At 44.8% G+C, this 25,352-nt stretch overlaps 8 protein-coding genes across 16 annotated transcripts; 5 read left to right on the top strand and 3 right to left on the bottom strand.

The window, feature by feature from the left end:
* The first annotated feature begins 2,551 nt into the window (after positions 1-2,551).
* Positions 2,552-3,516, top strand: LOC115764048 (low molecular weight phosphotyrosine protein phosphatase 2-like). The gene is made up of 3 exons (XM_030706889.1): positions 2,552-2,721; positions 2,780-3,138; positions 3,196-3,516. Exons 1-3 carry the CDS (start codon positions 2,673-2,675, stop codon positions 3,292-3,294), a joined length of 507 nt encoding a protein of 168 aa, XP_030562749.1. The 5' UTR covers positions 2,552-2,672; the 3' UTR covers positions 3,295-3,516.
* Positions 3,517-4,112: 596 nt separating this feature from the next.
* LOC115764098 (low molecular weight phosphotyrosine protein phosphatase 1-like) lies at positions 4,113-4,838 on the top strand. The gene is made up of 3 exons (XM_030706951.1): positions 4,113-4,208; positions 4,264-4,613; positions 4,670-4,838. Exons 1-3 carry the CDS (start codon positions 4,178-4,180, stop codon positions 4,754-4,756), a joined length of 468 nt encoding a protein of 155 aa, XP_030562811.1. The 5' UTR covers positions 4,113-4,177; the 3' UTR covers positions 4,757-4,838.
* A 105-nt stretch (positions 4,839-4,943) lies between these two features.
* LOC115764097 (low molecular weight phosphotyrosine protein phosphatase 1) lies at positions 4,944-5,716 on the top strand. The gene is made up of 4 exons (XM_030706950.1): positions 4,944-5,073; positions 5,134-5,318; positions 5,376-5,549; positions 5,607-5,716. The coding sequence occupies exons 1-4, from the start codon at positions 5,049-5,051 to the stop codon at positions 5,694-5,696; spliced, it is 474 nt and encodes a 157-aa protein (XP_030562810.1). The 5' UTR covers positions 4,944-5,048; the 3' UTR covers positions 5,697-5,716.
* A 400-nt stretch (positions 5,717-6,116) lies between these two features.
* Positions 6,117-8,168, bottom strand: LOC115764096 (adenosine deaminase 2). The gene is made up of 6 exons (XM_030706949.1): positions 7,889-8,168; positions 7,333-7,830; positions 7,101-7,270; positions 6,852-7,033; positions 6,658-6,794; positions 6,117-6,601 (listed from the first exon to the last, which is right to left on the bottom strand). Exons 1-6 carry the CDS (start codon positions 7,959-7,961, stop codon positions 6,138-6,140), a joined length of 1,524 nt encoding a protein of 507 aa, XP_030562809.1. The 5' UTR covers positions 7,962-8,168; the 3' UTR covers positions 6,117-6,137.
* A 2,797-nt stretch (positions 8,169-10,965) lies between these two features.
* Positions 10,966-13,182, top strand: LOC115764164 (adenosine deaminase 2). Of its 2 annotated transcripts, none has more exons than XM_030707049.1 (6): positions 10,966-11,096; positions 11,160-11,651; positions 11,705-11,874; positions 11,940-12,121; positions 12,452-12,588; positions 12,655-13,182. In XM_030707049.1, exons 1-6 carry the CDS (start codon positions 11,033-11,035, stop codon positions 13,113-13,115), a joined length of 1,506 nt encoding a protein of 501 aa, XP_030562909.1. In that variant the 5' UTR covers positions 10,966-11,032; the 3' UTR covers positions 13,116-13,182. The 2 variants fall into 2 exon arrangements, with proteins under 2 accessions (XP_030562909.1, XP_030562910.1); XM_030707050.1 differs by having other exon boundaries at positions 12,452-12,592; positions 12,655-12,987.
* Positions 13,163-16,300, bottom strand: LOC115764163 (carotenoid isomerooxygenase). Its single transcript, XM_030707048.1, has 4 exons — positions 16,228-16,300; positions 15,360-15,868; positions 13,524-14,520; positions 13,163-13,471 (listed from the first exon to the last, which is right to left on the bottom strand). The coding sequence occupies exons 1-4, from the start codon at positions 16,270-16,272 to the stop codon at positions 13,196-13,198; spliced, it is 1,827 nt and encodes a 608-aa protein (XP_030562908.1). The 5' UTR covers positions 16,273-16,300; the 3' UTR covers positions 13,163-13,195.
* LOC115764162 (leucine-rich repeat-containing protein 40) lies at positions 16,236-23,341 on the top strand. Of its 8 annotated transcripts, none has more exons than XM_030707040.1 (12): positions 16,236-16,315; positions 17,448-17,507; positions 18,721-19,082; positions 19,812-20,206; positions 20,535-20,658; positions 20,716-20,888; positions 20,944-21,326; positions 21,392-21,742; positions 22,155-22,298; positions 22,356-22,544; positions 22,602-22,787; positions 22,872-23,340. In XM_030707040.1, the coding sequence occupies exons 2-12, from the start codon at positions 17,485-17,487 to the stop codon at positions 22,975-22,977; spliced, it is 2,436 nt and encodes an 811-aa protein (XP_030562900.1). In that variant the 5' UTR covers positions 16,236-16,315; positions 17,448-17,484; the 3' UTR covers positions 22,978-23,340. The 8 variants fall into 8 exon arrangements, with proteins under 8 accessions (XP_030562900.1, XP_030562901.1, XP_030562899.1 ...); XM_030707041.1 differs by having other exon boundaries at positions 16,306-16,384; positions 21,395-21,742; XM_030707039.1 differs by having other exon boundaries at positions 16,306-16,384.
* A 140-nt stretch (positions 23,342-23,481) lies between these two features.
* LOC115764165 (cilia- and flagella-associated protein 36) lies at positions 23,482-25,049 on the bottom strand. The gene is made up of 4 exons (XM_030707051.1): positions 24,778-25,049; positions 24,508-24,716; positions 24,292-24,452; positions 23,482-24,239 (listed from the first exon to the last, which is right to left on the bottom strand). Exons 1-4 carry the CDS (start codon positions 24,878-24,880, stop codon positions 23,777-23,779), a joined length of 936 nt encoding a protein of 311 aa, XP_030562911.1. The 5' UTR covers positions 24,881-25,049; the 3' UTR covers positions 23,482-23,776.
* Between the last annotated feature and the right edge of the window lie 303 nt (positions 25,050-25,352).

Genomic DNA, 25,352 nt, shown 5'->3' with positions numbered 1-25,352 from the left:
CTCACTGTTGATAATGCTGTCCGTTTTATCTTATCTTCAGCAGACCTTCTCTCGTTTGTCAACCTCCTGACAATGTCAACGCCTTTAAACATAACACTCAACGCATATGCATTAGTTGTTGTTGTTGTTGTTGTGATACCCTGTACCCATGAAAAATGTCAAAAGAAGTATACCCAATCAGGGTATAATAACTGGAGACATGAAATATGGCTCGCCCTTTAACGCCCGCGCATTCTTCGATAGCTTGGCGCGTTTCCACGAAATCGATAACTTATCGATTTTCGGCTTAAGTTCGCTAACCCCATCTCGCAGCTTAAACGGGCCAGAGACACCAGCTTTACTATGCAGGCTGTTGTATGCAATCATCGATAACTTGGCGCGTTTTCACGAAATCGATAAATTATCGATTTTCAGCCTAGCTTCTCCATCCATTCTCGCAATTTAAAGATAGAGACACCAAAATTAGAAAGGCAGCCGTTTGCATGCAATCGTTAAACTATCGTTTCCGCGAAATCGATAAGTATCGATTTTCAACATAAATTTGTATAATATATGTATATTTCTATAATATAGTGTATTTATATGTAAAATATTTATGACAGGGTATATTCTAGTCAGGCACTGCCCATTTAAGCAGTTTTACAGCTTGTTCTTGTTGTCGCATGTGTCGCTGCATTTCCATTTGCATTTTGAACAATTGTCAATTGCCGAGGACGCACTGCAGCAACGCCTGGCCTAGGAAATTTGCATGAGTCGAGCTGTTGTTGTCTGCGCCAAGACAAGCTCACTTTGATGCACTCGCCACGCCCCGCCCCCGCCTCTTAAGCGCAGAACTGGCAACTCGTCAGGTCTGGCGTTTTGTTTATCTTCTTGTTATGTGTGTAATTTGCATAAAACTAAGTTTTCATCTTGTGCCACAAGCCCAAACCTGAGCGCAGCAGCAGCTTGCTTGCTTTGACCCCCAGCTGACCCCGCCTTGTCGCCTGGCCTGGCCTGGCCTGGCCACTCGAGAGTTGCCAAAGTTGTGGACGCTCTGCCGTCACCATAAAAGTCATTAAGAATTTGTGCATCTGCCGCAGAGAGAGGTCCTCTGAGAGGTCCTTCGAGCTCCTGCGAGGTCCTGCATATTCATGGTGCACAACTCGACGCAACTTTGACAGAGCACAGCTTTTGGCCATGGAAATGGTCTCGCACTTCTGCGTTTAGCCAACTTTAATTAAACGTTAATAGCTCAACTCGTTCGACTTGCGCAAATACTTCCGGCCGGAAGTGCAAGGCACTTGACTTGAACTATAAAAATACTTTGTGTTTAGATTAACACCTCGCAGGCTCAGACACGGACTTGACATCGTGCTCAATATTTACTTAAAACCGAAATACTTTAAAGTGAGTCTCTGGAGCTCTACTCTCTACTCCATGCATAAGTAAGTTGCTCTAGTCGGGTGTGCCTGACTGAGATATACCCTGTCACACATGTACAAAGGAGCACGCTCTGATTGTGTTTCATCTTCCCTTAGCCCCACAATTTAAAGAGAATGCGCTTGTGACAAGCTTCGGTGCTTGTTGTCCGATCTGAATGACATGTTAGGGACACAAAAATGACGTTCAAGCCCAAGACTATGTTTTCAAAAATGATTTTCTTCGAATTTGAGGTCTAGCGAAATATGTTGGATCTATGTATACTACTTAATAGTTTATACTGCAGCTCATATAAATTTTTGAGAGAATGGTCAGAGAAATAACAAGAAATCGTTAACAAAATCATTTGAGGCCTATGATATTTGATATAGTCGAATATATAGCCTAGAATATTGCAGGTATTTTGAGCATAAGGACATTCAGAACCTTTTAAGCCATTGTAAACACGTTAACATCCTTCCATGAACTTTACCGAAATCGAAATATGAAGTTTCCTTATTGATTGATTTGATCTTATTACAAATAATCAATTCTCCATGCGAATTTGTATCTTTATATCTATATCTATTATCTATTAATCTTTATATTGCTTTGGCTCCTCCAGAAGCTGATAGTTAATTTATTTTTTACTTTGCTGCGAGACTGACGTGTCTGCTAGAACCTTCGGCACTTTTCCTCGTTCATAATCAGAACTTAACCCCTAAAAAGTGAACCTTAGCATTTCGAAATCTTTTCAAGACAGACTAAACAGCCCGACTTAAGAGGTCCACTCTCTGACGAATCAATTGCTTTCCCGCTTTTGCAGAGCTAAAAAGTGAACCCCATATATATCGCACAGCATTTCGAATCCTTTGCCTTTACATATCTGAGTTCGGGTGCTGGCAGAGATTTCTGTTCGCCCAGCCCGACTAAACAACCCGACTTAAGAGGTCCACACTCTGTTTGCCAGTCTAAGCTCTGAGAGGTCTCTGAGAACCACAAAACCACAAGAACTTATTCACATCCGGCACAAACTGTACTACCAGGAAATATGCAGACAAACAAATATATGTTTATGATAAAAAAGATATATCTGAGTATCTAAATGTGAACAAGATTTCATATTTTTTTCAGTCTCAACCAGTTTGCCTGTCATTTAACATTTACACAAATTTCGTTTGTTAACAGAAAAACAGACAAGTTTAAGGAATATTTGTAAAAATAAAATTCTGTAAATTCTTGCCTTGAAGAAACTTAGAAAAACCGGTAAAAAAATGAGCAACAAAACGCGTAAAACCAAATATGTTTTGATGGTTTGCGTGGGTGAGAAAAATGCATAATAATAATAAAATAAATAATATATATTTAAAACCCCCATCAGATAATATTTGTCGCTCACCAATCGCAGAGGCTGTGTTGCGTGACATCATCGTCAAGAACAATCTCCATTCGAATTGGCGCGTGGACAGCGCCGCGATTGAGGCGTGGCACCTGGGCGCCCGGCCGGATGATCGGGCGTTGAGCGTGCTCCGGCAGAACAATATCAACTATCATAGCTGTGCGCGCCGGCTGACGCCGGAGGATTTCGAGAAGTTCGACTATATACTGGGCATGGATCAGAGCATTTTGGCCTCCTTGAAGCTGCTGCAGCCCTACTATGCCAAATCGCAGCTTCTGATGCTGGGCGACTTTTTGTTCGGGCTGAAGCCGAACGAACGCATCATTGAGGATCCATACTATGTAAGTAGCGGGCATTTATATATTATTATTTTATTTATATATTATTGTAATTTGTAGGAGATGGGCGAGGCGGCGTTTCAGAAGATTTATGAGCAGTGCACGCAGGCGTGCGGCAATTTTTTAAAACAAGCGCGACAGGACGAAATTATAACATAGAATTCAACTGGCGGGTACCATTGCAGGGTTAACAACAGCTGTTGCCATGTTACCCGCCAGCTTGTGTACTTGTTCGCCAGTGTTGGCAACGACCGCTGACAATTTAAATCGCATAACATAAACTTTGGCGTACAAATTCATTTTAGCAATGTTGAAAAAATACTAATTTGTTTTTGGCAATAAATTAATTGAAACACACCAATTCGACACTTGTTTATCAATAACACTATTAAATGCTCGTCCATAGCCGAGGCTGTTGTGGTGAACAGCTTGGCAAAGGTGAATTTGCAAACAACCGTTATTGGGAACCGGGGCATGTATTATATCGCGCAGATGCAGAAGCTTATTATGCGTTTGTGTAGCAGCGACTGCATGTATATTAAATGTTTTATTTTATTGATTTATAAAATTTAGAGAAGTGTGCGAAACGGTTCGCATTGGTTTTATTTTCACTTATACCGACATCAGAAGCGAACTGTGGTGAACTACTGTCAGCTTGCCGCCACGAACATAATTTCGCTTCAAATTCACCATTCCGTTAGTTTAGTTCATATTGCTAGTTTGTTATAAAAAGAAACAGCACTTGCCTAAGCCGCGTAATTTACAAATATAATTTCGTATCCCCGAGTCATTTCCCGAATTTAACCGAAAAGTTTGATTATAGTTTGAACAAGATTCAGAGTCTGAAAACAAATTAAGAAGCTGCTCTTAAAACGCGCGTCACGACAGCATTAATATCGGGATTTAACTGGCTGGCAACATTGCAGAGCTAACAGCTGTTGCGGTGTAAAGCTGCCAACTTGGGCCAGTGTACCAGTGTTGGCAAATGGCAGCTGATAGTTTAACCGGCATTAATACATAAAAATAACTAATCCGTTTCAATATGGTGCAAAAAATATTAATGATTTGCCTGGGTAATAAACTAATTGAAAGCAAAAATGGCTCGACATACTAATCGATTTTACACAGGCAACATCTGCCGCTCGCCCATCGCCGAGGTGGTTATGGTTGACAGCTTGGCCAAGGCGAATATTGAAGGTGTTGCTGTCGACAGCGCCGCGCTCGGATCTTGGCATGTGGGAAATCGCGCAGATCCGCGTGCCTTGAGCACACTTAAGAAACATGGCCTCAATAGCACGCACATTGTGCGCCAGATTAAAACGCAGGATTTCACTGACTTTGACTACATATTTGGCATGGATGAGGACAACATGAGCCAGCTGCGCAGCCTGGCGCCGAAGGGCTCCAAGGCGGAGCTGCTTATGCTGGGCGATTTTGGGCTGAACGCAAAGGACCGCATCATTGAGGATCCCTATTATGTAAGTTAACTGTCAATTGCTTGCAATTTAATTCATATTTCTATGTACGTTGGCAGCAAAGTGGCGTCGAGGGCTTCGAGACGGCCTATCAGCAGTGTGTGGTGGCTTGTGAAGCGTTTGTAAAGCAGCGACTGCAAAAATAATCTTAGTTAAATGTTGTTGTACATAGTTGATTTATAAAATGATTAAACCGCAATTAAAATGAGTGTGCATACCGGTTTGTCTATGTGTGTGTGTGCATGCACTGTTTACATGCATTGTTACTCATTGTGGTGAAATACTCTCAGCTCGCTGCAATAAATTCGATTTCGCTCTGCTTTTGCTCTACATTCACCATTTCGTTAAGTGTTGAGCAATATCTGATCTGTTTACAGTTAAATTAAGTGTTATACTGCAGAAAATTAAAATTATGTTGTAAAAATTCTCACTTGTGACATGAAAGTTTTATTTGTTTGTTTGGGTAAGTGGTAAATGATAATGTAAGATGTTTTTGAGCAATTACAAATGTTTATCTCAATAGGGAACACCTGTCGCTCGCCCATGGCGGAGGCGATATTGCGGCATTTAATAAATAAAAAACAGCTGCACAATTGGCACACGGACAGCGCCGGACTCCGGGATTGGAATGTGGGTCTGCGGGCGCAGGGGCGCGCCCAAGACTTGCTGCAACAGCACGGCCTAAAGACCCAACATCTAAGTCGTATTGTATGCACAGAAGCTAACTATGAAAATAACAATCTTACACCTGGTCTCAACTCACAGATAACCGCGCAGGACTTTTACGACTTTGACTACATCTTCGGCATGGATGAATGCAATCTGGCGGAGTTGCAGGAAATGGCAGCTCAGCTGCAGCCGCAGCCCAAGTGCCGCATACTACTGCTAGGCAGCTATCTGAATCGCAAGGAAGACGAGATTATCCAAGATCCCTATTTTGTTATTACCTTAAGATGTACTTATTGAAGCTGTTCATCAAACTCTTTTTGCTTGCAGAGTCACGGCATGGGCAGCTTTCATGCGGTGTACACACAAATCCTGGAGAGCTGCGAGCGTTTCGTGCAGCAACATGGCCATCCGACTTAGATATTGACAAAAACCTTTATACATTATGTTTAAGCGCGTGATATTTTATGATTCAGCTAAATATTTTATGCACAATGTTTCATTGTAAAACTTTTGGTTCAATATTTTGAATTATTTTGTGTATTGTATTTAAGACGTCTTCTTTATGTCCAGCAAATTGTCACTTGATTTGCAAACCTAATCGATTCTCTGTAAGATTCCCACGTAAATCTAAAATCTTAGGTATCCCAAATATCTATCAAAAACAACGTACCCATAATTGAATAGATTAATAGTGTTAAGGCAAATGTAGTTCATTTAATATAGTTCGGCAATTGGTCGACCTGCATACATAAATTTAAGAGCCAGGCAAAGTTTTAGTACTATTGTTATAAGAATTATATTATATCTTGTTAGCTATCACAAACCATTTTGTAGATTTATTTATCTTCATAAGCCTGCTTAGAACACCTTGCCCTGCAGCACTTTGTCCATAAAACGTGCCCAGCTGTGCTCGAGCAACTGATACGCTCGTTGCTGTTCCTTTTCCGTGAGCGCCGAGTAGCGTATTGAGTTGAAAACGAGCGTTTTTAGGACACGAATTCCGGCATTGTTGGGCGCCATGCTCATAATAGCATAGTAGAAGTCATAGCTGAGGCCCTTGGCATTCCAAAAGCCGGGATCGTCATTGCACACGACGACAGGCACATCCAGCGCCAGATACTGTGCGCCGGGATGGTTGCGCATATCCGAGACCAGGTGCAGCACCTGATTCGAGATGGGATTCAGCTCGACAGCGATCTGTCGCGCTTTTACGGCATTCATCAGAATGGGATGCTTGACCAGAGCGAAGGCGTGGCCAATGCGCGTGGTATTGAGCAGCAGGGCGTCTAGCATATTGATATCCGTCGAGGCACTAAACCAATCTGCAAGGAATACACTTGGAATAACTTCTCTCGGAGGTGCTTCTCAGGTCACTTACTTGTTTCGCCCGCGTGCAGAAACAAACGTGTGCCGGGCGGCAGATCCTTTAAGGCCGTCAGCTGCTCGTATATGGGCTTTCCCTTGTCCTCCTGGCCCACTAGATCGAAGCCGATCACAAACTGCGGAAAGGTCTCCCTGCAAGAGAACAACTGAGTTAAGCCGGGACAAAGATCTTTGAGCAGCCACGCCTACTGTAACAGTTTGAACTCCTTGACATTCTCGCGCATCCGATCCGCGTCCGCGCCTCGCCACACGGCATAGATGACCTTGATGCCCATGAAATTCGGATGCAGGCGGACAAATTTCTCGTTCAGCGACTGCAGCTCGCGCACCGCCTGATCCCGCGGAAAGGTACGTCCGCTGGCGTCGTAGAGCTGCAAGAAGGGAGGGAAGAGAAGGCAGGGTCAGGCGAAAGCTTAGTAAGCCGTTTGGAGCTCTCACCTCTCGCAGGCTGATGCGCAGCTCGGCGTACATGACATTGTCGTTGTAGAGCTCCTCCAGCATCTGCCAGTGATAGGCTCGATAGGCGGGCAGGTAATAGATGGCCTCTGTCAAGGTGTCGAACATGCCCTGGAATCGGTTCCAAACGGCAGTTATTGTCGGATACTCCACTGCAAGAAAAATGTGCATAATTATTTATTTGGAAACGTGTCCATTCCGAGCTGGAACTCACGCTCCGGCACGGGCGTATACAAATTAATGAGCCGCTCGAAATTCTCATCGTACAACGCCGGATCGATGGAGTTGCGCCTCTCGTCCGCCACGTAGACATACTGTGAGGTGCAGCCGTGCTCCTTGACGGCGCGCCGGAAGCTCAAACGGCTGCGACCGGCCGCGTCCGTGCAGCGCATCATGCCCGGCATGTAGGACATGTTCTGCAGCACCCACCTGGAGCTAACCGCCGCAGTGTTATGCATATGGAGCACAGCTCCCTTGGGCATCTGCTGCAGGAACCGGAAGATCGCACTGCGATCGATCAGCGGCTTGGCCTTAAAGAAATGCATGGCAGCTGCATTCTGTTCGGCATTGCGAAAACCCTGCGCCAGCTCGCCCAGCTTGTACTGCATGAAGAGATCGTCCACCTGGGACTCCTGCGTGCTCAGACTGGTGCGGCCGCCGGTCATGAGCTGCTCCTCGGCACTGAGCACCGCCTGGCGCGCCTTCTCATAGCCTGGAGAACGCAATTAAATATATTACATTATATGCATCCAACCTGCCCGAATCCTTACTCAAAGCCGTCTCCGATTTGGTGGAAGGAGGATTAACGAGCAGTCCGACCAGCAGCAGGAAGAGTCGCCACATGTTCTCGAATGGCGTCAGCGAAAGAAATTTTGTTTGACTCTAGCTTCGATTTGCTTTGGCCCAATTAATGAGCCGCCTACGCAAATATTTGTCTATTACCTTTTACAGGTGTGATAATTACGTGTGTGCCTCGGCTTCAGAGATATGTATATTCTATTGTCCCATTGGTGGTGCGCCCGTTCGCCAGCCGTGCTCTTCGAGAACTGGGCGAGGAGCTTGTCGTCAGTTTATCATGCGGTGGCAAAAAATTATGGCATAGTTGTTGGAAATTGCTTAAGCCCAAACAACACACTATTATTCACAATTAATAAATGTTTTTCTTCATTTTTTTGTTGTTGCGAAATTTGTTCTAGTAGCGAACATTTCGCTGGTTTTTCGACTCGAGGCATATGGCTGTGCATATCAAGTGAATCAAAAAACTCAAAAAACAGACCCAAGCCCGCCCAATGCTTTTTAATTGATATACCCTGTAGCTCAACGAGCGGCGACGGGGTATATACAGTTGCCCAAGCAATGTTTCAAAGACCCAGAAATTATTCTAACTCGACTTTTAGCACTTCATTTTCATAGTTTGATGTCATACAAAATTAGGACACTCCTTGTGACAGGATTTTTAGGAATATAAGAATATATATATTTAAGAATATACATAAATATTAGGGAAAAGCATTCCATTCTTTCCCATCGTATTCTATTCTATTCCATTCTATTAGATTCTCACTAAATTCCTACAGCTAAGCTGAAAGCAGAGAGAGAGAGAGAGAGAGAGAGAGAGAGAGAGAGAGAGAGAGCGAGCGAGAGAGAGAGATAGATTTAAAGATAGAAAAAGAGAAACTGAGAGAGTAAGATCCGTTAAACACTGTAAATTTGAAGACATCTTTATATTTCTGAGAGAGAGAGAGAGAGAGAGAGAAAGAGATAAATAGAGAGTGAGAGAGAGAGAAAGAGGGAGAGAGAGTAATACTCGCTAGTCACTTTACATTTGCAGACATCTTTTTATATTTGAGAGAGAGAGAGAGTAAGTCCCGCTAAACACTTTTTATTTTTAGAAAGAGAGAGCGAATGAGAGTAAGAGATAGAAATAGAGAGAGAGAGAGAGAAAGAGAAGGAGGAGAGAGTAATACTCGCTAGTCACTTTACATTTGCAGACATCATTTTATTTTGGAGAGAGAGAGAGAGAGAGAGAGAGTAAGTCCCGCTAAACACTTTTTATTTGAAGAAATAGAGAGAGAGAGAGAAATAGAGAGAGAAAGAGAGAGAGTAGTACTCGCTGGTCACTTTACATTTAAAGACATCTTTCTATTTTTAAGCACAACTCGCAGTCAAATCTTTTCGACAGCTTACAGGGCATCTCTTAGTCGAGCAATGCTCGAGAGGCGCTCGTTAATTGTCAACTGACGTTTACGGACGCGCTTAGCTGGTTTCTAATCGCATACGAAATGAGCTGTTCCCCGTACGAGTCGATGCTCTTCTCGCCGGGAGTTCGCTTTTGGGGGCTGGGCGTACGAATACTTAACGGTAATTGGAGACATCAAAAACAAAGTAATCCGTCTATTTATAAGAAATAATTTGTGATATTTTAGAATAAATGCAACGTCACCTCAAATAACAGATAATTGGAACAATTACCAGTGCTATAAAATGCGAAACAATGTACAAAAATTAAATATTTATTTAACTTGTAATTTCAGTTGAGAGTTTATTTATTGTAAGAAGGCCTTGCAGGCTATTTTTGTTTATTTTGTTAATAGCCGGGCTTATTGTTTTAAATCAGTTGAATGCCCAAGCTTTAAATCAAAACAATCATAAATTCCTTCTTTTTAATACTGTTTTCTAGTGTTAAACAATTATTTGATTATTATCCACATAAGCAGTCGGTACAGTTTACATATTTCCCACGATTCATTTTACTTTTTCCAGCATTGTTCTCTTAAAACTGACAATCTATATCGCTCTCTCTCCCCCCCCCCCCCCTCTCTCTCTCTCTCCTTACCCTTTCGCACACTTATTGTTTGGGGCTTTTAATGTGGCAAATTTTTACATATCCCATTCAATGCCAAGTATCAATTTTAGTGGCCCCAAAACAATTTGGGTTAGTAAACAACATGCAAAAAAAAATAAAACATTTTTAACTAAAAATATACAAAAAAGTGCTGATAACAATGCACATAGAAGTAGCTGGGCATGCGCGACTGACAGATGCCCTACAATTAGATAATAATTATAATATGCTATAAGAAAAGTTTACTTTTCTGGAATATATAACTATATATATGCCAAGCTGTCTCTAGACATTCTAGATCGCAGAAGCTGCGCTCTATGTGCAGAGACTTTCTATATGAATATGCTTTCTTAATTAACTCGGGTGTTTATTGTCCGATCCTTATGAAATTTTCAGGGCTGGAATATGACATATAAAAGTGTGTGTATACCAAAACGCAAGTTAATTCTCTTAAAATAAAGTCAATCTAGCTATTTCTAACGTAAACGGGAAAGTGATAAAAAAAAAGTGAGGTATTCCTTATATGTGTATACCAAAAGAGAAGCTAATTTTCAAGTTTGATGTATCTAGCTCTTATAATCCTCGAGTTATGTTCAAGAACCCAGACAAAGATTCTAATACACAAGGTTAGAAATTTATCATGTTCGTATGTAAATGTGGAACACTAGATGGGTATACATATAGTATGATAAGTCTGTGCCATGCAGGGTGTCCGACTATGCAAATCCATATTTATATATGTATATAGATATATATATATGTAATTTTCGCGCCCCCGTCGGTCAGTGGGCGCAATTTGCATATTGCTGACATTGAACTCTGGCACAGCTGGCTATGATCTCTCTCCCTCCCTCGCCCTCCCTCTCCCTCTCTCTCCCTCACTCGCTCTCTCTTTCTCCCACGGAGAGCATCGGAAAGACTTTTTTGGAGAGCCCAAAATGCCCGCTGATAGGCGCGAGTCGCCAGCGGGCTTTATCAGTTAGCAAGTGAACGGCAAACGAGAAGGTCGAGCAAATATATAGAACTATTCAAATTAACGTCTATATATTCAAAGTCGAGCAATTGCGCGATGCTGCTGGAGCTGCTGTGCCTGTGCCTGTCGCTGCTGGGCCAGCTGCGCGGCGCAGATCTGCGTAGGTCAACAGCGTGTAATCGATATCCCCGAACTGATACCCTGCTTTTGTAATTCCATTCAGCCTATGAGACGCTGCGCGAGCGTATTATGAAGGCGGAGCAAATGGCCTCGCTGGGCGGCAACCTGTGGCTCACGGCGGACGAGGAGAAGGCCAACAGCATTTTGATGAACGCCAAGCGCGCGGAGATTGCCGAGGGCATCAAGCATCCGGAGAAGTATGCGCCGGCCATGCACTTCTTTCAGGGCAAGCAATTTGTGCGCCAGAGCGAGGTGTTCCGCATCATACAGAAGATGCCGAAGGGCGCCTTTCTACACGGCCACAACACGGCGATGGTCAGCTCCAAGTGGATCGTCGCCAATCTGACCAACACGAACAATCTATACACCTGCCGGGACATCAACGGGCTGCTGATCTTCACCTACGATACGGCCAGCTCGAAGTGCCACAGCGAGGAGCAGAATGTGTGCACGGAGCGCATCAATGCCGAGGATCGGCATCAATACGAACGACAGCTGGAGAGGCACATCAATATGCACAGCACCCGGCCGGAGTGTAAGTGATCCGATCTCTCGATTATTCTCTTCTCTATTCTCGACTCTGGACAGCTCTGTTGCCGAACCGAAAGAAGATCTGGGATCGTTTCGAGAATATTTTCACCACGGTCGATCGTCTCTATAAATATCAGCCCACATATTGCGCCTATCACAAGCGTCTGCTGGAGGAGCTCTGCGAGGACAACATCATGTATGCCGAGCTCCGATTCTCGCTCTCGCCCGTAAGTATGCTACGACTGGAACTCTTCACCAATCTTCAAGCTGAACCTCAACTCTTTGTGGCCAGCTCTATGATGACAACAATCGCACCTATAGCTCGCTGGATGTGGCCAATCAGCTGGAGCGCATCGTCGAGGAGTTCAAGGCCAAGCATCCGGACTTTGTCGGTCTCAAGGTCATCTATGCGAAACGCAATCGCGCCACGGAGGAGAAAATGGCCGAGAATATACGCACCTTCAAGCAGTTGCAGTAAGTACAAAAAGCCTAGTGAAGGTCCCAATCCTTACGGCAACTCATAGTTAATATATCCATAGAAATTATCCGGCGTCGCCCGACATAAACAGCGCGCCAACCTCAAACAGATACAAATTTCCAAAACGCATTCGCCCCCTTTTTAATACCCTTGCATTATTTTGATTATAAATAAATGAAGGTATAATTAATTTGAACCGGCGATCTTTCGCTTGCTAGTTCGATGCTGTTGATGTTTTTGAGGCTTGGGCTGTGCGTTGATCAGCAATATTTTATATATGGAGGCTTACTTACTAAATAATAATAATTTACTTAATAATAATCCAGCTCCGCCAAGCCCAACTTTATCATTGGCTTCGACATGATTGGACAGGAGGACACGGGCGACATGTTGAGCAAATATGTGAATGAATTCTCCGATTTGCCCAGCACCGCCAACTATTTCTTCCATGCGGGCGAGACAAGTAAGTGAGGGTTTCCGAATCCTTAAATCATAGTTGGCTCTAAGAATCCTGAATCCCACTCCTTAGATTGGTATGGACGCACCGACTGGAACATGATGGACGCCATTTTGCTGAACACAAAGCGCATTGGACACGGCTTTGCGCTGCCGAAGCATCCGCAGCTGTGGTCGACGATCAAGAAGCGCAACATCGCCATCGAGGTGAATCCGTTGTCCAACCAAGTGTTGGGCTTCATCTGGGATCTGCGCAATCATCCGGCCAGTTTTCTGATAGCCGAGAACTTTCCGATTGTCATCTCCGCCGATGATCCAGGCGTGTGGGGTGCCAAAGGCCTAAGCTATGATTTCTACTATGCCTTCATGGCCATGGCGCCGGCCGAGGCGGATTTGCGATTTCTCAAGCAGCTGGCGCTGAACTCCATCAAATACTCGGTGCTCACCTCTCTGGAGAGGCGCAAGTTCAATCGCGTGTTCCAGAGGAAGTGGCAAGAGTTTATTGCAAACATCTTAAATCCCAAGTTCAAATAGTAGCTAAATTTAGAATAAGGCTAAGTGCTAAAGTGAATAGAAAGGGCGACTAACTAGCGGATAATTATTTAACATGCAGTTTAAACGGCATTGGCCGCAAACCAGCCATGCAGGCACTTGGGCACGGGTCCATTTGTGTGGAATTCACAACGCCCGAGCTCCGTCATGGTCTTGGCGCACAGCACAACGAGGCCCACATAGCGATCGTTGAGTCCGCCCGCCACCATGGAGGCCAGCAGGACGCCGTCGTCCTCGCTCTGCGGCTGCGGCGCCGGCACAAAGATCGGCTCGCTGGGATAAATATTCGGCTCACACCAGGTCGCACACGTTTTGCTCACGACATCCACCTTGATGAGCTGTGAGTGAGACGGGTTAGCAAAAGGTAATTGGATTTATCCTCCAGCTTACCGTGCCCGGATTCTGTGCATCCACATCGGAGCTGATCGCATAAAAGTAGCGATAGCTCTTGCCCATGTGTCGCTCGTAGTATATCCTGGGCGTCTCGCAGCCCCAGTCACACAGCATTTCGGGTCGCAGGTATATGCCGTTGGCAACGCGATACGCCTCCGCTTGGCTGTGCTCCAGGCTGACCAGATTGATGCAGCCGTCCTCCTCCTGCTTGCCGGGACTCCCCTCCTGCTTGCCATTGGTGGCCATGTAGCTAATGTCCGCATACTGCGAGGCGGAGTGCCTGAGGCGTGCCGCAGGCGTCGGGGGCGTCAGACCCGCCAGGGATAGCGACTTGACCAGGCGTCGCTTGCCGGAGCTGCAACAGGCGCCCAGTGGAAGCACGAAGCGCAAGGGACGCCCGCGAAAGAGCTGCGCATAGTTGGGATTCGTTTGCATATTCGCAATCGCCTCCAGGTACATGCAGTTGATCATCTCCGGATTTCTGTAGCTGCATATGTCCACCACGACATGCCCGTCCTGCTCGTACGCATTGATGATGTGCAGGTAGAAAAATGCCTCCGATTCGTAGCTCTGCACCAGCTTGCCCGTAACGCGATCTATCAGATGAAACAGCGTCGGCTTCTCCGCGTACCATTTCAAGCAGGCCGCCAACTTTTGATTGGACAGCTGCGTCTTGAGGTATTCCGGCAGAGATACCGACAGCGGCTGCTCCACAATGACAAAGTAGTGCTCGGTCAGGCCAAAGGTGTGCATGTAGCCGGGATGCAGTTTCCAGCGGCAGGGCAATGTGGCCACCACGTGCGCATCCTCGAACATGTGCCGACCGTTCGGAAAGCAAATGATGCTATATGTTGGCCCAGATTTGGTCATGCTGGTGCCCAGATTGTAGACCGTGCCGCTGGGCAAGATGTGCGGATGCGATGTGTGGTTGATCACGCCCACAAAGTCGGTGGTGCAAATGCGTCCCTCGGTGGCCAGCGTACACGGATTTATGCTAAAAGCAAAGGTTGTCAATTGAATTACACAAGTAGCCGACTAGTAGATACCCTATTCGCAGTTTCGAACTGCATCAAAATCGTTTAACTATCGATCTAATCTATATGAAACTTTCATTGACATCTAAAAAGCAAAAGGTAAAGCTCTTGAAAAACATGTACGACGCATTTCCAAAAAGTTCATTTCTGTACTCCAAGCCTACATTTCAAATTTTAACTCTAATAATCTCTGAGATATGCTCAAAAAGCCTGGGCTATAAATCGATATATATCGATTTTAGCAAGCTACTTATCGAAAGATTAAAATGAAATCGAGCTGCGTTTGGCAAACGAGAACCTATATTAGCAAAATCGATATTTATCGGAAACATAGACTCAGAGCCAATTGACCTTATTTATAAAAAAGGTGATTTATATTTGGCATATGATAACTTTTATTCCCAATTTGATGTCCCTAGCCTTAAGTCTGCAGTATTTGCTCTGCAAAAGTTTCAATCGATAATTATCGATATAAGCAAAAGAAGGGTTAATGTTAATTTATATGTATTTTATATTACAGCTGATAATCCAACATTTTTAGATATCTAAATCTTCTAACTCACATAAATATACACAACTTAACTTTAAGTCTGCAGTATTTGCTTTGCCAAAGTTTCGATCGATAATTATCGATATAGGCAAAAGAAGGGTTAATGTAATTTTAAAGCTGATCCGTATAAGACATATTATAACTTAAAATCCATATTTCAAGATATCTAAATCGACTTCCTCACATAAATACACACAACCCAACCCGAACCTTCTCAAGACAGATCCCACAAATATCACGTATACGCACCGATGCATAAAGGGCGTCTCGGCAAATGTGTAATACTCATCGCCAAACGGATAAATGGATATCATGGAGTTGTCCGTGCCGCTGTCCGGCTTAAAGATGGCACCAAATTTGTCAAAGATCGAGTGACACGGATCCGGCACAGCGGCCGTGCCAAATTCCGTGACCACAATCCGTCGGGCTGCACGATTCTTTTGCAGCGTCTGCGTGTCCACGAATCGCGTCTGATACGTAACCCGGCCATTTTTAATGGCAAAGCGATGCAGCAGCGCCGAGCAGTCGAACAGGTGGCCAAATGTCATGTCGCCCACCTGCCAGCTGCCGGGCCCGTTGCGCAGCAGGCTGCCATTCAGCCAGCCGGGTATATGGCCACTCGCATGACCCTCCAGAGGCTCAAGGATCTCACGCTCGCAGGAGCGCAGCCAGACATCCGAGGAGCAGTTGGGATAATAGCGACCGTTGCCATCCAGACGCTGTGCCTCCGGATCAGCGCGCTGCTCATCGTAGTTGACCTGCGGGGAAGGAGAGAGAAGGTGCTGAGATGAGGAGGATTATTGATTGACACGATTTTGGATTTGTTTAATGCCAATAAGCTGGCTTTGAGCCACGGCTTAGTCTCGATTAGCTGCTGTCAATTCCACGCATTACACCCATTCCACCCGTTCCACGCATTTGACCCGTTCCACCCTTTCCACCCGTTCCGCCAGCCCATCAAATTATCAGCTTACACGTTTACACTCAGTTTGTGCACATATTTGAAATTCATTTGATATTCAAGTATCTCATGTTATTTTTTGTTTTTTTGGCACCTTTTCGGAAAAACAGTTTTTAAATTATTGAATAAATTTCACAATTGTTTTTGTAGACTAACCGCAAAAAAGTCGCGCATTAAACTTTTAAAGACGCGTGCGGACATTTGCAGCGAATGTTGCCGGAACGCCAGAGATTCGAAGGCAAACGTAACAGGAAAAAAAAGCAAAAAAAAAAAAAAACAAATCTCAAAACAAAACAATCAAACTCAAAATCAGGTATTCCCTGACAGCAGATGCAATGCCAATCCAACCACGTCAAGTCCCGCTCAGCTGGCAAATGTTGCGAGCGACCCGCCACAAGCCCAAACAACAACTGGCAAAAGCCCAGCCAAGGCGGTCGCTGGCTCGCCAACTGCCTCGAGGGTTCGCCCATTAGGGGGATGGGTGGATAGCTAGAGAGAGAGAGAGAGAGGAGGGAGCGGGCCCAACTGACCCTCCAGGCAGGCGGTGGGCCAGCTTTATTCATAATTCAGATTGACAGCCGCTCGTCGTCAGAGTAGTTCGCGTCGGAGCCCAAGCAGGGCAGAAAATTGAAACAGAAAAAAACAAAAAACAAACAGCTTGCCGAAGACTAAATACTCTCTTTTTTGGCAAATGGCTTACGGGCTGGCTGCTTGTTACAGCTGAAGTCAGTAAAGATAGCTTGAAAATTAGAAAGGATTTCTATGAATATGATTTCTATAATCGAATTATAACGAGAAGGAAGGGCACGCCGAAGTTCTAATACCCATGCAGACCGAACATTTTCATAATGCTCATAGTGCTTTGACCGTATCTAAGAAGCACAGGGAAAATAGTTAATGCTGAGTTTGGTTAAGATATCTTGAAAACAAAAAGAGTTACTTTTCGACCGATCGTTCTTATGGCAGCTATATGATATAGGGGTCCGATCCAGCTGGTTCCGACATATGTACTGCGTACAACAGAAAGAGGGACTTCTGCAAAGTTTCAGTTTCCGATCAAAACTCTGCTGCTGCTGCTTGGCGTCACAAAATGTTTGATACAATTAAAATACCCTCGCTAAGGGTATTAAAAACAAATGTGTGCCACAGCATTTTTGCCGCTTCGGCGACAATTGAGCAGAGCCAAGCCACACGTGTCGGGTAACTTCTATAACTAACATTTTGGCATAGACTTAGGGCGAATGTGGAAATTTAATACAAACCCCAAGTCCCCCCTACCCTCTGCACCCTACACCCGCACACCCCACACCCACACAGACAGACAGAGAGACTGACCTTGCTGCCAAGTAATACGCAATTCTTCATATCTGTTGCAGAAGCCACAACAAAGCTTTGGAAAAAAAATACACTTAAATGGATAGCCACATGATGATAAAGTAAGTAAAACGCATTTGGAGCCCAGCCTAAAGGTAAGTCCAGCAAAAATTACGTATACGACACGTGGCTGCAGGCTGCAAGCTTATCTGATTAGATGTTAATTCTAATAGGATTTACAATTGAAAAATTCATCAAATTGAATTCATATAAGGCTTGCAATATATTTAGCAGCAATTACAAATTAATAACCTGAACCTTGACCCAACTAATTCAAGCGGGAAACGTAAGACACATATCATTTTATTTGGAATTTATATTCCTGGCTTGGGCTTAAGTTCATGATCATTTCAATTATGGCTCAGCCGGAGGCTAAATCTTTAGCTCAAACAATTTCAATTGATGGAAATGAGTGCAAGTTCTCGTCAGGTGCATCCCGAGCATTGCCCCAGTTTAGGCAAAGTTTAAATTGGTTTCAATTATTGTAGCTCGCCCAGCTGCAGGCACAGTTCATATTTGTTTTAAGGTTTGGCGCCCGGCAGCTGCATTAAATTTATTTTTTTTTTATTGAAATGCACTTTATGCAGTTTCAAATAACAAAAATAATATTTAAAGCTAGTCAGTTCGACAACTTGTATTATGGCAAGAAACCAATTATATTGCCTTATCTCTTAATTGGATTTTTGATCTAAGTTTAAATAAGTTTCCTCTTAAAATCTAATTTCAATTATGCACTTCATGCATACACCTTTCCAATTAGAATATATGTATATATTTTTAATTAAACGTTAAGCTCACTTTTCGTAGGTGCTGCAAAGCGCATACGCACAGCTGGGCGCTGCTCAACACTTTACGCGCACATCAGCTGTGGCCTGACAACAATGAAAATGCAGTTTCAAATAACGGCATATTTAACACAAATTAGTTCCGCAACTTGTGTTATAGCATGAACCCAATTATATTGCCTTATGCAATAAGGTTTATCTTTTAATTGGATTTTTAATATAATGCTTAAATTTGTTGCCTCTTTAGATCGAATTTGATTTATGCGCACTTCTAATTAGAATATCGGTTTATTTTTCAATTAAATGTTAGGGTCACTTTTCGTTGGTGTTGCAAAGCGCATACGCACAGCTGGGCGCTGCTCAACACTTTACGCACACATCAGCTGTTGCCTGACAACAATGAAAATTAACGGCGCAAAACAGCGCCGAATATAAATAATCAAGATAAATATATATATTTTAAATATTCTTTTTTTTTACGCGCCTGCAGCGACGAGTTCAACAGCAACTTCTTGAACCCCGTTAATTGTGGTACTTGTGATAACTCCACCGATTGCAGAGGTGATTTCAATTTGGACGCGGTGCACTCCAACGATTGCTACGCCCAATACGACTGCCCCTGCGAGATGGCGGAACGCCATAATTTCGGTGGCTCCTATGCCGCCGGCAGTCGCATACCGAGGGGCGCGGCCAGGCCGCGTCAAGGTCCATCGCCGCGCAACAACTACTCGTTCCAGCCGGTGTTCCATGAGCGCACCAACATGGAGGACGATGCGCTGTTGTCCGATAATCTGTGGAAGCTGGCCCGCAAGACGGGCACATTGAATATGACCAACAAGGGCATGTCACGCGGTAAGTAGCCAAATGCCAATTTCAGATGCATTTTGCGTTATGATACTGTGTATGTGTGTGCATGTGTATGTATGTGTGTAGTGGTTACGGCAGAGACAATGCGACGCTGGAACACGATGATCAATAATCCAGTGAGGCATGAGACAGAAACACATTCGGGGGCAAGCTCGCATTCGGCCGGGTTCATGGACAGCAGCGCCTTATGGTTTCTCTATATGTAGATGTGATCTCGAACCTTGCCCCTGGCCTGACCATAGAAGGCGCCGTGCCATATTACACGCCTCACTAGTCAATCCCCACGAGCGGCAACTGATGTCATCTTGATTTATATTTTGTTATTTTTGTTTTGAGTGTTCCCCACGAGCGTTCAGTTTGTGCGTTGCGCTCGCTGCCCGCAGAAGTGTGTCTCGCTTGCATCGTTTTGTGTACCAAAATATCCATCAAGATTGCGTCCTCGAGGCAAACAAGGAAGCAGCTCACATCGTTTTGCATGTGTGGTCCGCATCCGCGACGGCGACGGCATCAGCAACAACGATATTATCAAATACGGGAATTTCAAATGGCCTCATCACCCGATGAGCTGGAAAGCGACGATCCAGATGATGAGATTGAACTTGAACTGGATGATCCAGCGCCACAGACCAGCAAAGATGCCACTGCTCGTAGAGATGATAAACACAATCCGACACGAATTCTAATGCTCATCCTCCCTTCTGTTGACTATTGCAGTGCCCGAGCGTATCTATGACATTAACGAGCCCGATGAGGACAGCAAGAAGGCCAATCTGGTGCAGTTGTCCATTAGCGAGGAGGATGCCTGGTGGAATCAGGTGCCGCTGGAAAATCTCGACCTCAGCTCCAATGCCCTGTCGCATATATCGCCCAAAATTGAGAATCTGCTGACGCTAACCGTGCTGCAGCTGCATGACAATGCGCTCGTCGCGCTGCCGCCAGAGATTGGAAAGCTGGAAAAGCTGGTGCGCCTGAATCTTGGCCACAATAAGCTAAGCGAATTGCCAATCGAGCTATTCAGCTTGCCAGAGCTGCGGCATCTAAATATATCGCATAATGAATTCATTGAGCTCAATCCGGACATCAGCAATTTGCACATGCTCGAGTTCCTGGTACGTATCGGTTACGATTCGAACCAATTCTCTGGCTTAAGTTTGATATCCGAAAACCGATTTCACACACTCGTAAAGCCACGTTTTGATTCAAACCTTGGGCTGTCATATATATATAAAAAATTAATCTGCTTTTGGGCAACTAGTTTGGTTTAACTTTCGCTTCATAGTAAGAGTAAATTGCCAGTTAAACCAGTTGGATCCCAAACCTTGAGGCATTTAAACTAATCCTTTAACCAGCTTCAACTAATCCAATTCGTATTTTCCCCTCCGCCCGCACACTTACCCACTGAACCAAATGCTTTGCTAACATCATTCAAAAACCAAGGATGCTGGGAACAATAACATAAACAGCTTGCCTGGTGGCATTGGGTTTCTGGTGCGTCTAACGGCTCTGCTGCTGGCCAATAACCACATCAAGGAGCTGCCGCCCGATATTGTCTATATGCGCTGTAAGTTGGCATTAAATCCCAAATCGTATGCTATAGTAATTGCTCTTCGGTTTGAAGCACTGCAAAAGCTGGACCTGATGAAGAACGATCTGATCGCCTTGCCGGACGACATGGGCCTGCTGCGCAAGCTGCAATGCTTGTATGTGCAGCACAATGACATCAAGGAGCTGCCTGACTTTGAGGGCAATGAAGCGCTGAACGAACTGCACGCCAGCAATAACTTTATAGAGGTACGTGACTTGGAGATACTTTGTGCAGGTAATCAAAACAATTTTGTTCGTGCAGCGCGTGCCGAAGGATCTGTGTGCCAATTTGCCGCATTTGAAAATCTTGGATTTACGCGACAACAAGATCACACAGCTGCCCGACGAGGTGTGCCTGTTGCGCAATCTGAATCGCCTGGATGTGTCCAACAATTCCATTAGTGTGCTGCCCGTCACCTTGGCCTCGTTGGCGCATTTGATCAGCCTTCAGGTGGATGGCAATCCCATCAAGACAATACGACGCGACATTCTGCAATGCGGCACAGCACGCATTCTTAAAACGCTGCAAGATCGCGCCCAGGCCAAAGGCCGCGAAGATGGCGGCGCCGAGGATGTGGCATGCAGCAGCCGATCAGCTGCATCCAGTCAACAGCAACAGCAATTGCCACCCAATATGACCGACAAGTGAGTATTGGGCGCAATGGGTACAGTTTTTTTTCCATTGATCAGGCACTGATCCAACGATGCAGCAGCTACCAGCAGCCCGGTTGCGCCCAGCCGCCATTCAGGCACTGTCATTGCCAATGCCAGTGCCAGCACTTTATGCACAATCACCACCAACATCACCAGGAGCAGCAGCAGCCGCATTGCGGCTTATACTATCCGCCGTTTAATGGGCCACCAAAGTATATGCCAGAGGATTACGAGCAGGAGCAGCAGCAACAATTTGGGCATCCCAACCATTATGCGGCGAACCAACAGATGCCCTATCAGGATACCTATTTTAATGGCCATTATATGCCCGGCTGTGCATCGATGACACCAGCCCATCAGGCTGCCTATAACCAGTTCAATCGTTGTGTTGTGCAACCCCGTTGGGTGTAGTGTATCACCAAGTTCCAAAAACACAGCCATAGCATTCGATTGTTATAGAGCTATTCATATGCCCTTGTTGTCACAAAATCCATAACATTCTTGATCAGCAGCAGTTAGAGGCATGTCCGTCTGTTGGCTTTAGAGCTAGCAAAGCTCCCCGTTTTTTAACTTAATCCTAATGAGACACTTCCTTAGACGAACCTCGTAATGCTCCCAAGCATTGGGCGCATCTGAGAACTATATATCTATTTTAATAGCTTTCTTAACCAATTCCAACTATATCAAATTAAATTAAATTTGTGGCACATTTGCCATCTGGCTGCAAGGGTATATAATCTTCGGCACTGCGAAGATCATTCTTCCTATTGTGATTGTGATTTAACAGCCATTACTCATGTTGTGTATTGTATCTTACAGATACAAGCTGCGTCACACGCGCACTTTGGCAGTCAATTTGGAGAACCTCACGGATGTGCCGACGCACGTCTTCGAGCTGGCCAGCGCGGAGAAGGTGCATGTGGTGGATTTTGCCCGCAATCAGCTGATTGCTTTCCCGCCGGGGTAACTCATGAAATACATACTCTAAATATATATATATAGGCTAACCCTTCCTTTTAGTTTGCAGCGCATGTCCAATTTGGTAACGGAGCTTGTCCTGGCCCACAATGTCATTGCCAGTGTACCAATTTTTATTTCCCAATTCACTCGTATAACATTTCTAAATTTGTCTAACAATGTTATTAAGGACTTGCCACCCGAATTTGGACTGCTCAACACGCTGCGCGAACTCAATATTGCCAACAATCGGTAGCTAATGCCATACAATCTGTATTATAGTCTATTATATATTGCCAACATTTGCAGCTTTGAGTTCTTGCCGAAGGGCCTGTATGAGCTGCAGGGCCTGGAGATTCTAGTTGCCAGCGATAATCACATTAAGACCCTGAACGTGGCCGGCTTGGAGGGTTTGCCCCGGCTGAATACGCTCGATTTGCGCAATAATGATATTGAATACGTGCCGCCCATACTGGGAAATCTAACAAATATTACGTGAGTGCCAGGAAATATATTGCCAGTGGCATTTCTTATACTCTGTTTATGTGTTCTGCTAATCTTGTTCTACTGCCTTTGCAGCCACTTGGAGCTGGTGGGCAATCCCTTTCGCCAGCCGCGCCATCAAATCCTGATGAAGGGCACAGATGCCATTATGTCCTATCTACGTGATCGCATTCCCACCTGAAGCAGCTAAACAGAGACGCATTATTATTTATTTAACGATAACTTAGCGCACATTCGAAGCGTTAATTAATTTATTCATTTATTATTGTTGTGTTGATTTTGAGACAAAAGCTTAACCAAATTAAAGTGGCGCCCGCACACGCTTACACACACACACACACAGCCAGCCAGACAATACAACCTGTCATGCGGCCAGTGTGTATGTGTGTGTGTGTGTGTGTGTGTGTGTGTGTGGGCGCCAGACGCGCGTAGTACCTTGTAGCATTTAACAAAGCACACACACACACACCTATCCATGTGAGCACTAGTCAGCATTTGGGTAACTCGCAAAGCGCACCTCGTTCAAACCTTGGCCAAAAACCTTGCAAAATAAAATATTAAACATTTAATTAAAAATCAACAAAGAACACTTTAATTTTGTAAGACCGATGTATATCAAAATTATCCCCATCAATGAAGCTCGAACCGAACAGGTTTTATAGGAAAAATTTAATTCCTTAGTAATTGTTTCTTAAAAGAATTGAGTTTTTGGGAATTTTATACCCTATAATATATACTCCATTGTTTATAATAGCTCGTAGTTTCGTTAAAGATATATAATATAAAAAAGTTTTTTATAGAATATTTAAGAATATGTTCAAAACTGGGAGACCAGAATAGAATCATATAGACAGACGGACGAACAGGGGTATAAGGACTCAACTTAGGGTATAACGAGTAGACTTGAGCGAATAAATTATACTCTATAATTCGAGAACATAACTATATTACCCTCTGCAAGGGTATATTGATGCCATCTCCTAATTATGCTCGACAACCTCGTTGCGCAGCCGTTTGGCCAGCGTGCGTCGCAGCTGCAGCGCCGCATTGTCAGCCTCAGCCACTGGCGCCGGCGGCAGTTTGTCCAGTTCGACATTCTCGAGCAGCTGTTGGGCCACCTGCGCGGAACTGGGCCGTGCGCCGGGCTCCTGGTGCTGCGGCGTGCTGCGTGCCACGGTGTCCAGCAGCTGCTTGGCGCGCGTCTGTTTCTTGATCTCGACTATTTTGTCACGCTGCTGGCGCAAATACTCCTGACGCGAGACCACCTCATTGGGATCCACCTGATCCTCCCGCTCGAAGAACAGATTCAGCCGCTGAAACTTGTCGTTGACCAGCTCCAAATTAGCCTCCTGCTCGGGCGTCAGCGCGGCCTCCGGACTTTCGAGCTCATCGGCCACAGTCTTGGCAATAAGCTCATCCACATCCAAATCGGACGCCGTATTGCTGCAAAGGTTACATATGATGCAATTCGAAATGGAACGCAACAAATGCCCACCTGGCTTCCGCGCCCGCTGCGCGCTCCGTATCCACCAGCTCTGCCGAAGCACTGTGCGCCAATTGATGCTTCTCGATGAGATCCAGCGCCTGCAGCTGCAGCTCCACATTGCGTTGCGTCATCATGCGTATAAAGATCTTCAGATCGTTGGCGGCCCAAATCTATAAAAGCGAGACTTAGCCTGGCATTTTAGGCGGATATGCAGCTGGGCCTCACCTGCTGAAAGAGCACCTGATGGAACTGGAAGGGATTCTCGCCGGGACCCTGTTGCCGTCCCTCCAAGCAGGCCAACTCAAACTGTTCCGGCGTTATGTGCATCTCCTCCATAAAGCTGCCCAGCATATAGTCCACCAGATTCTTGTATTCCTCATGTATCTGCCGTATCTCCTCGTTGCCCTCGTCCAGCTGCAAATTGGGATCAAAGACTGCGGCAACAAAACGATTTTGTTCAGTCCAGCACTATTTAGCTCCATCTCATATCCATACCCAGGGACTTTTGCTCAATAAATGTCTGCAACGGCGCATTCCAGACGGGTCCGTGCAGAAAACAGACCAGAGAATCGAATACCCAGGAATCTTCGGCAGCCATATTCACGGATTACGCAGCAAATCGAAACTGAAATGTCGTCAGCTCCTGGGCACGTAATGTTTGGTCATTGAAGTGGTTGCCATGGTTGCCATGGACACCAGCCACGCCACGCCCCGCCCCGCCCAGCGCACATAAAAAAACACATTGGGAAAAACTTTGCAATTTATGTTTGTTTTTTGTTGTTTTGTTTAAAAACTATTAAAAACTATGATTTTAATTATACTCAATCATATAGAGATGTTTTCAAATTATATATATATGTATGCATCGTATGTGTGTGTGTGTGTGTGTGTGTGTGAGTTAGGATTACAGGGTATTAGACGACAGCATATCATATACAAATACACATTTTCGTTAATATATTTAAATACTATATAATAAACTATAGTTGGTTTTTATTCTTTATGCATTTACGTTTATTGTTGCAATCATCAAACCAAAAACAACAACATGGAAGGATATATTTATTTAT

This window comes from Drosophila novamexicana, unplaced genomic scaffold (genome assembly GCF_003285875.2).
Source record: "Drosophila novamexicana strain 15010-1031.04,08,12 unplaced genomic scaffold, DnovRS2.1 tig00000817-arrow-arrow-pilon, whole genome shotgun sequence".
Taxonomy (NCBI): Eukaryota; Metazoa; Arthropoda; class Insecta; order Diptera; family Drosophilidae; genus Drosophila; species Drosophila novamexicana.
This window is presented reverse-complemented; position numbering and strand designations above follow the sequence as displayed.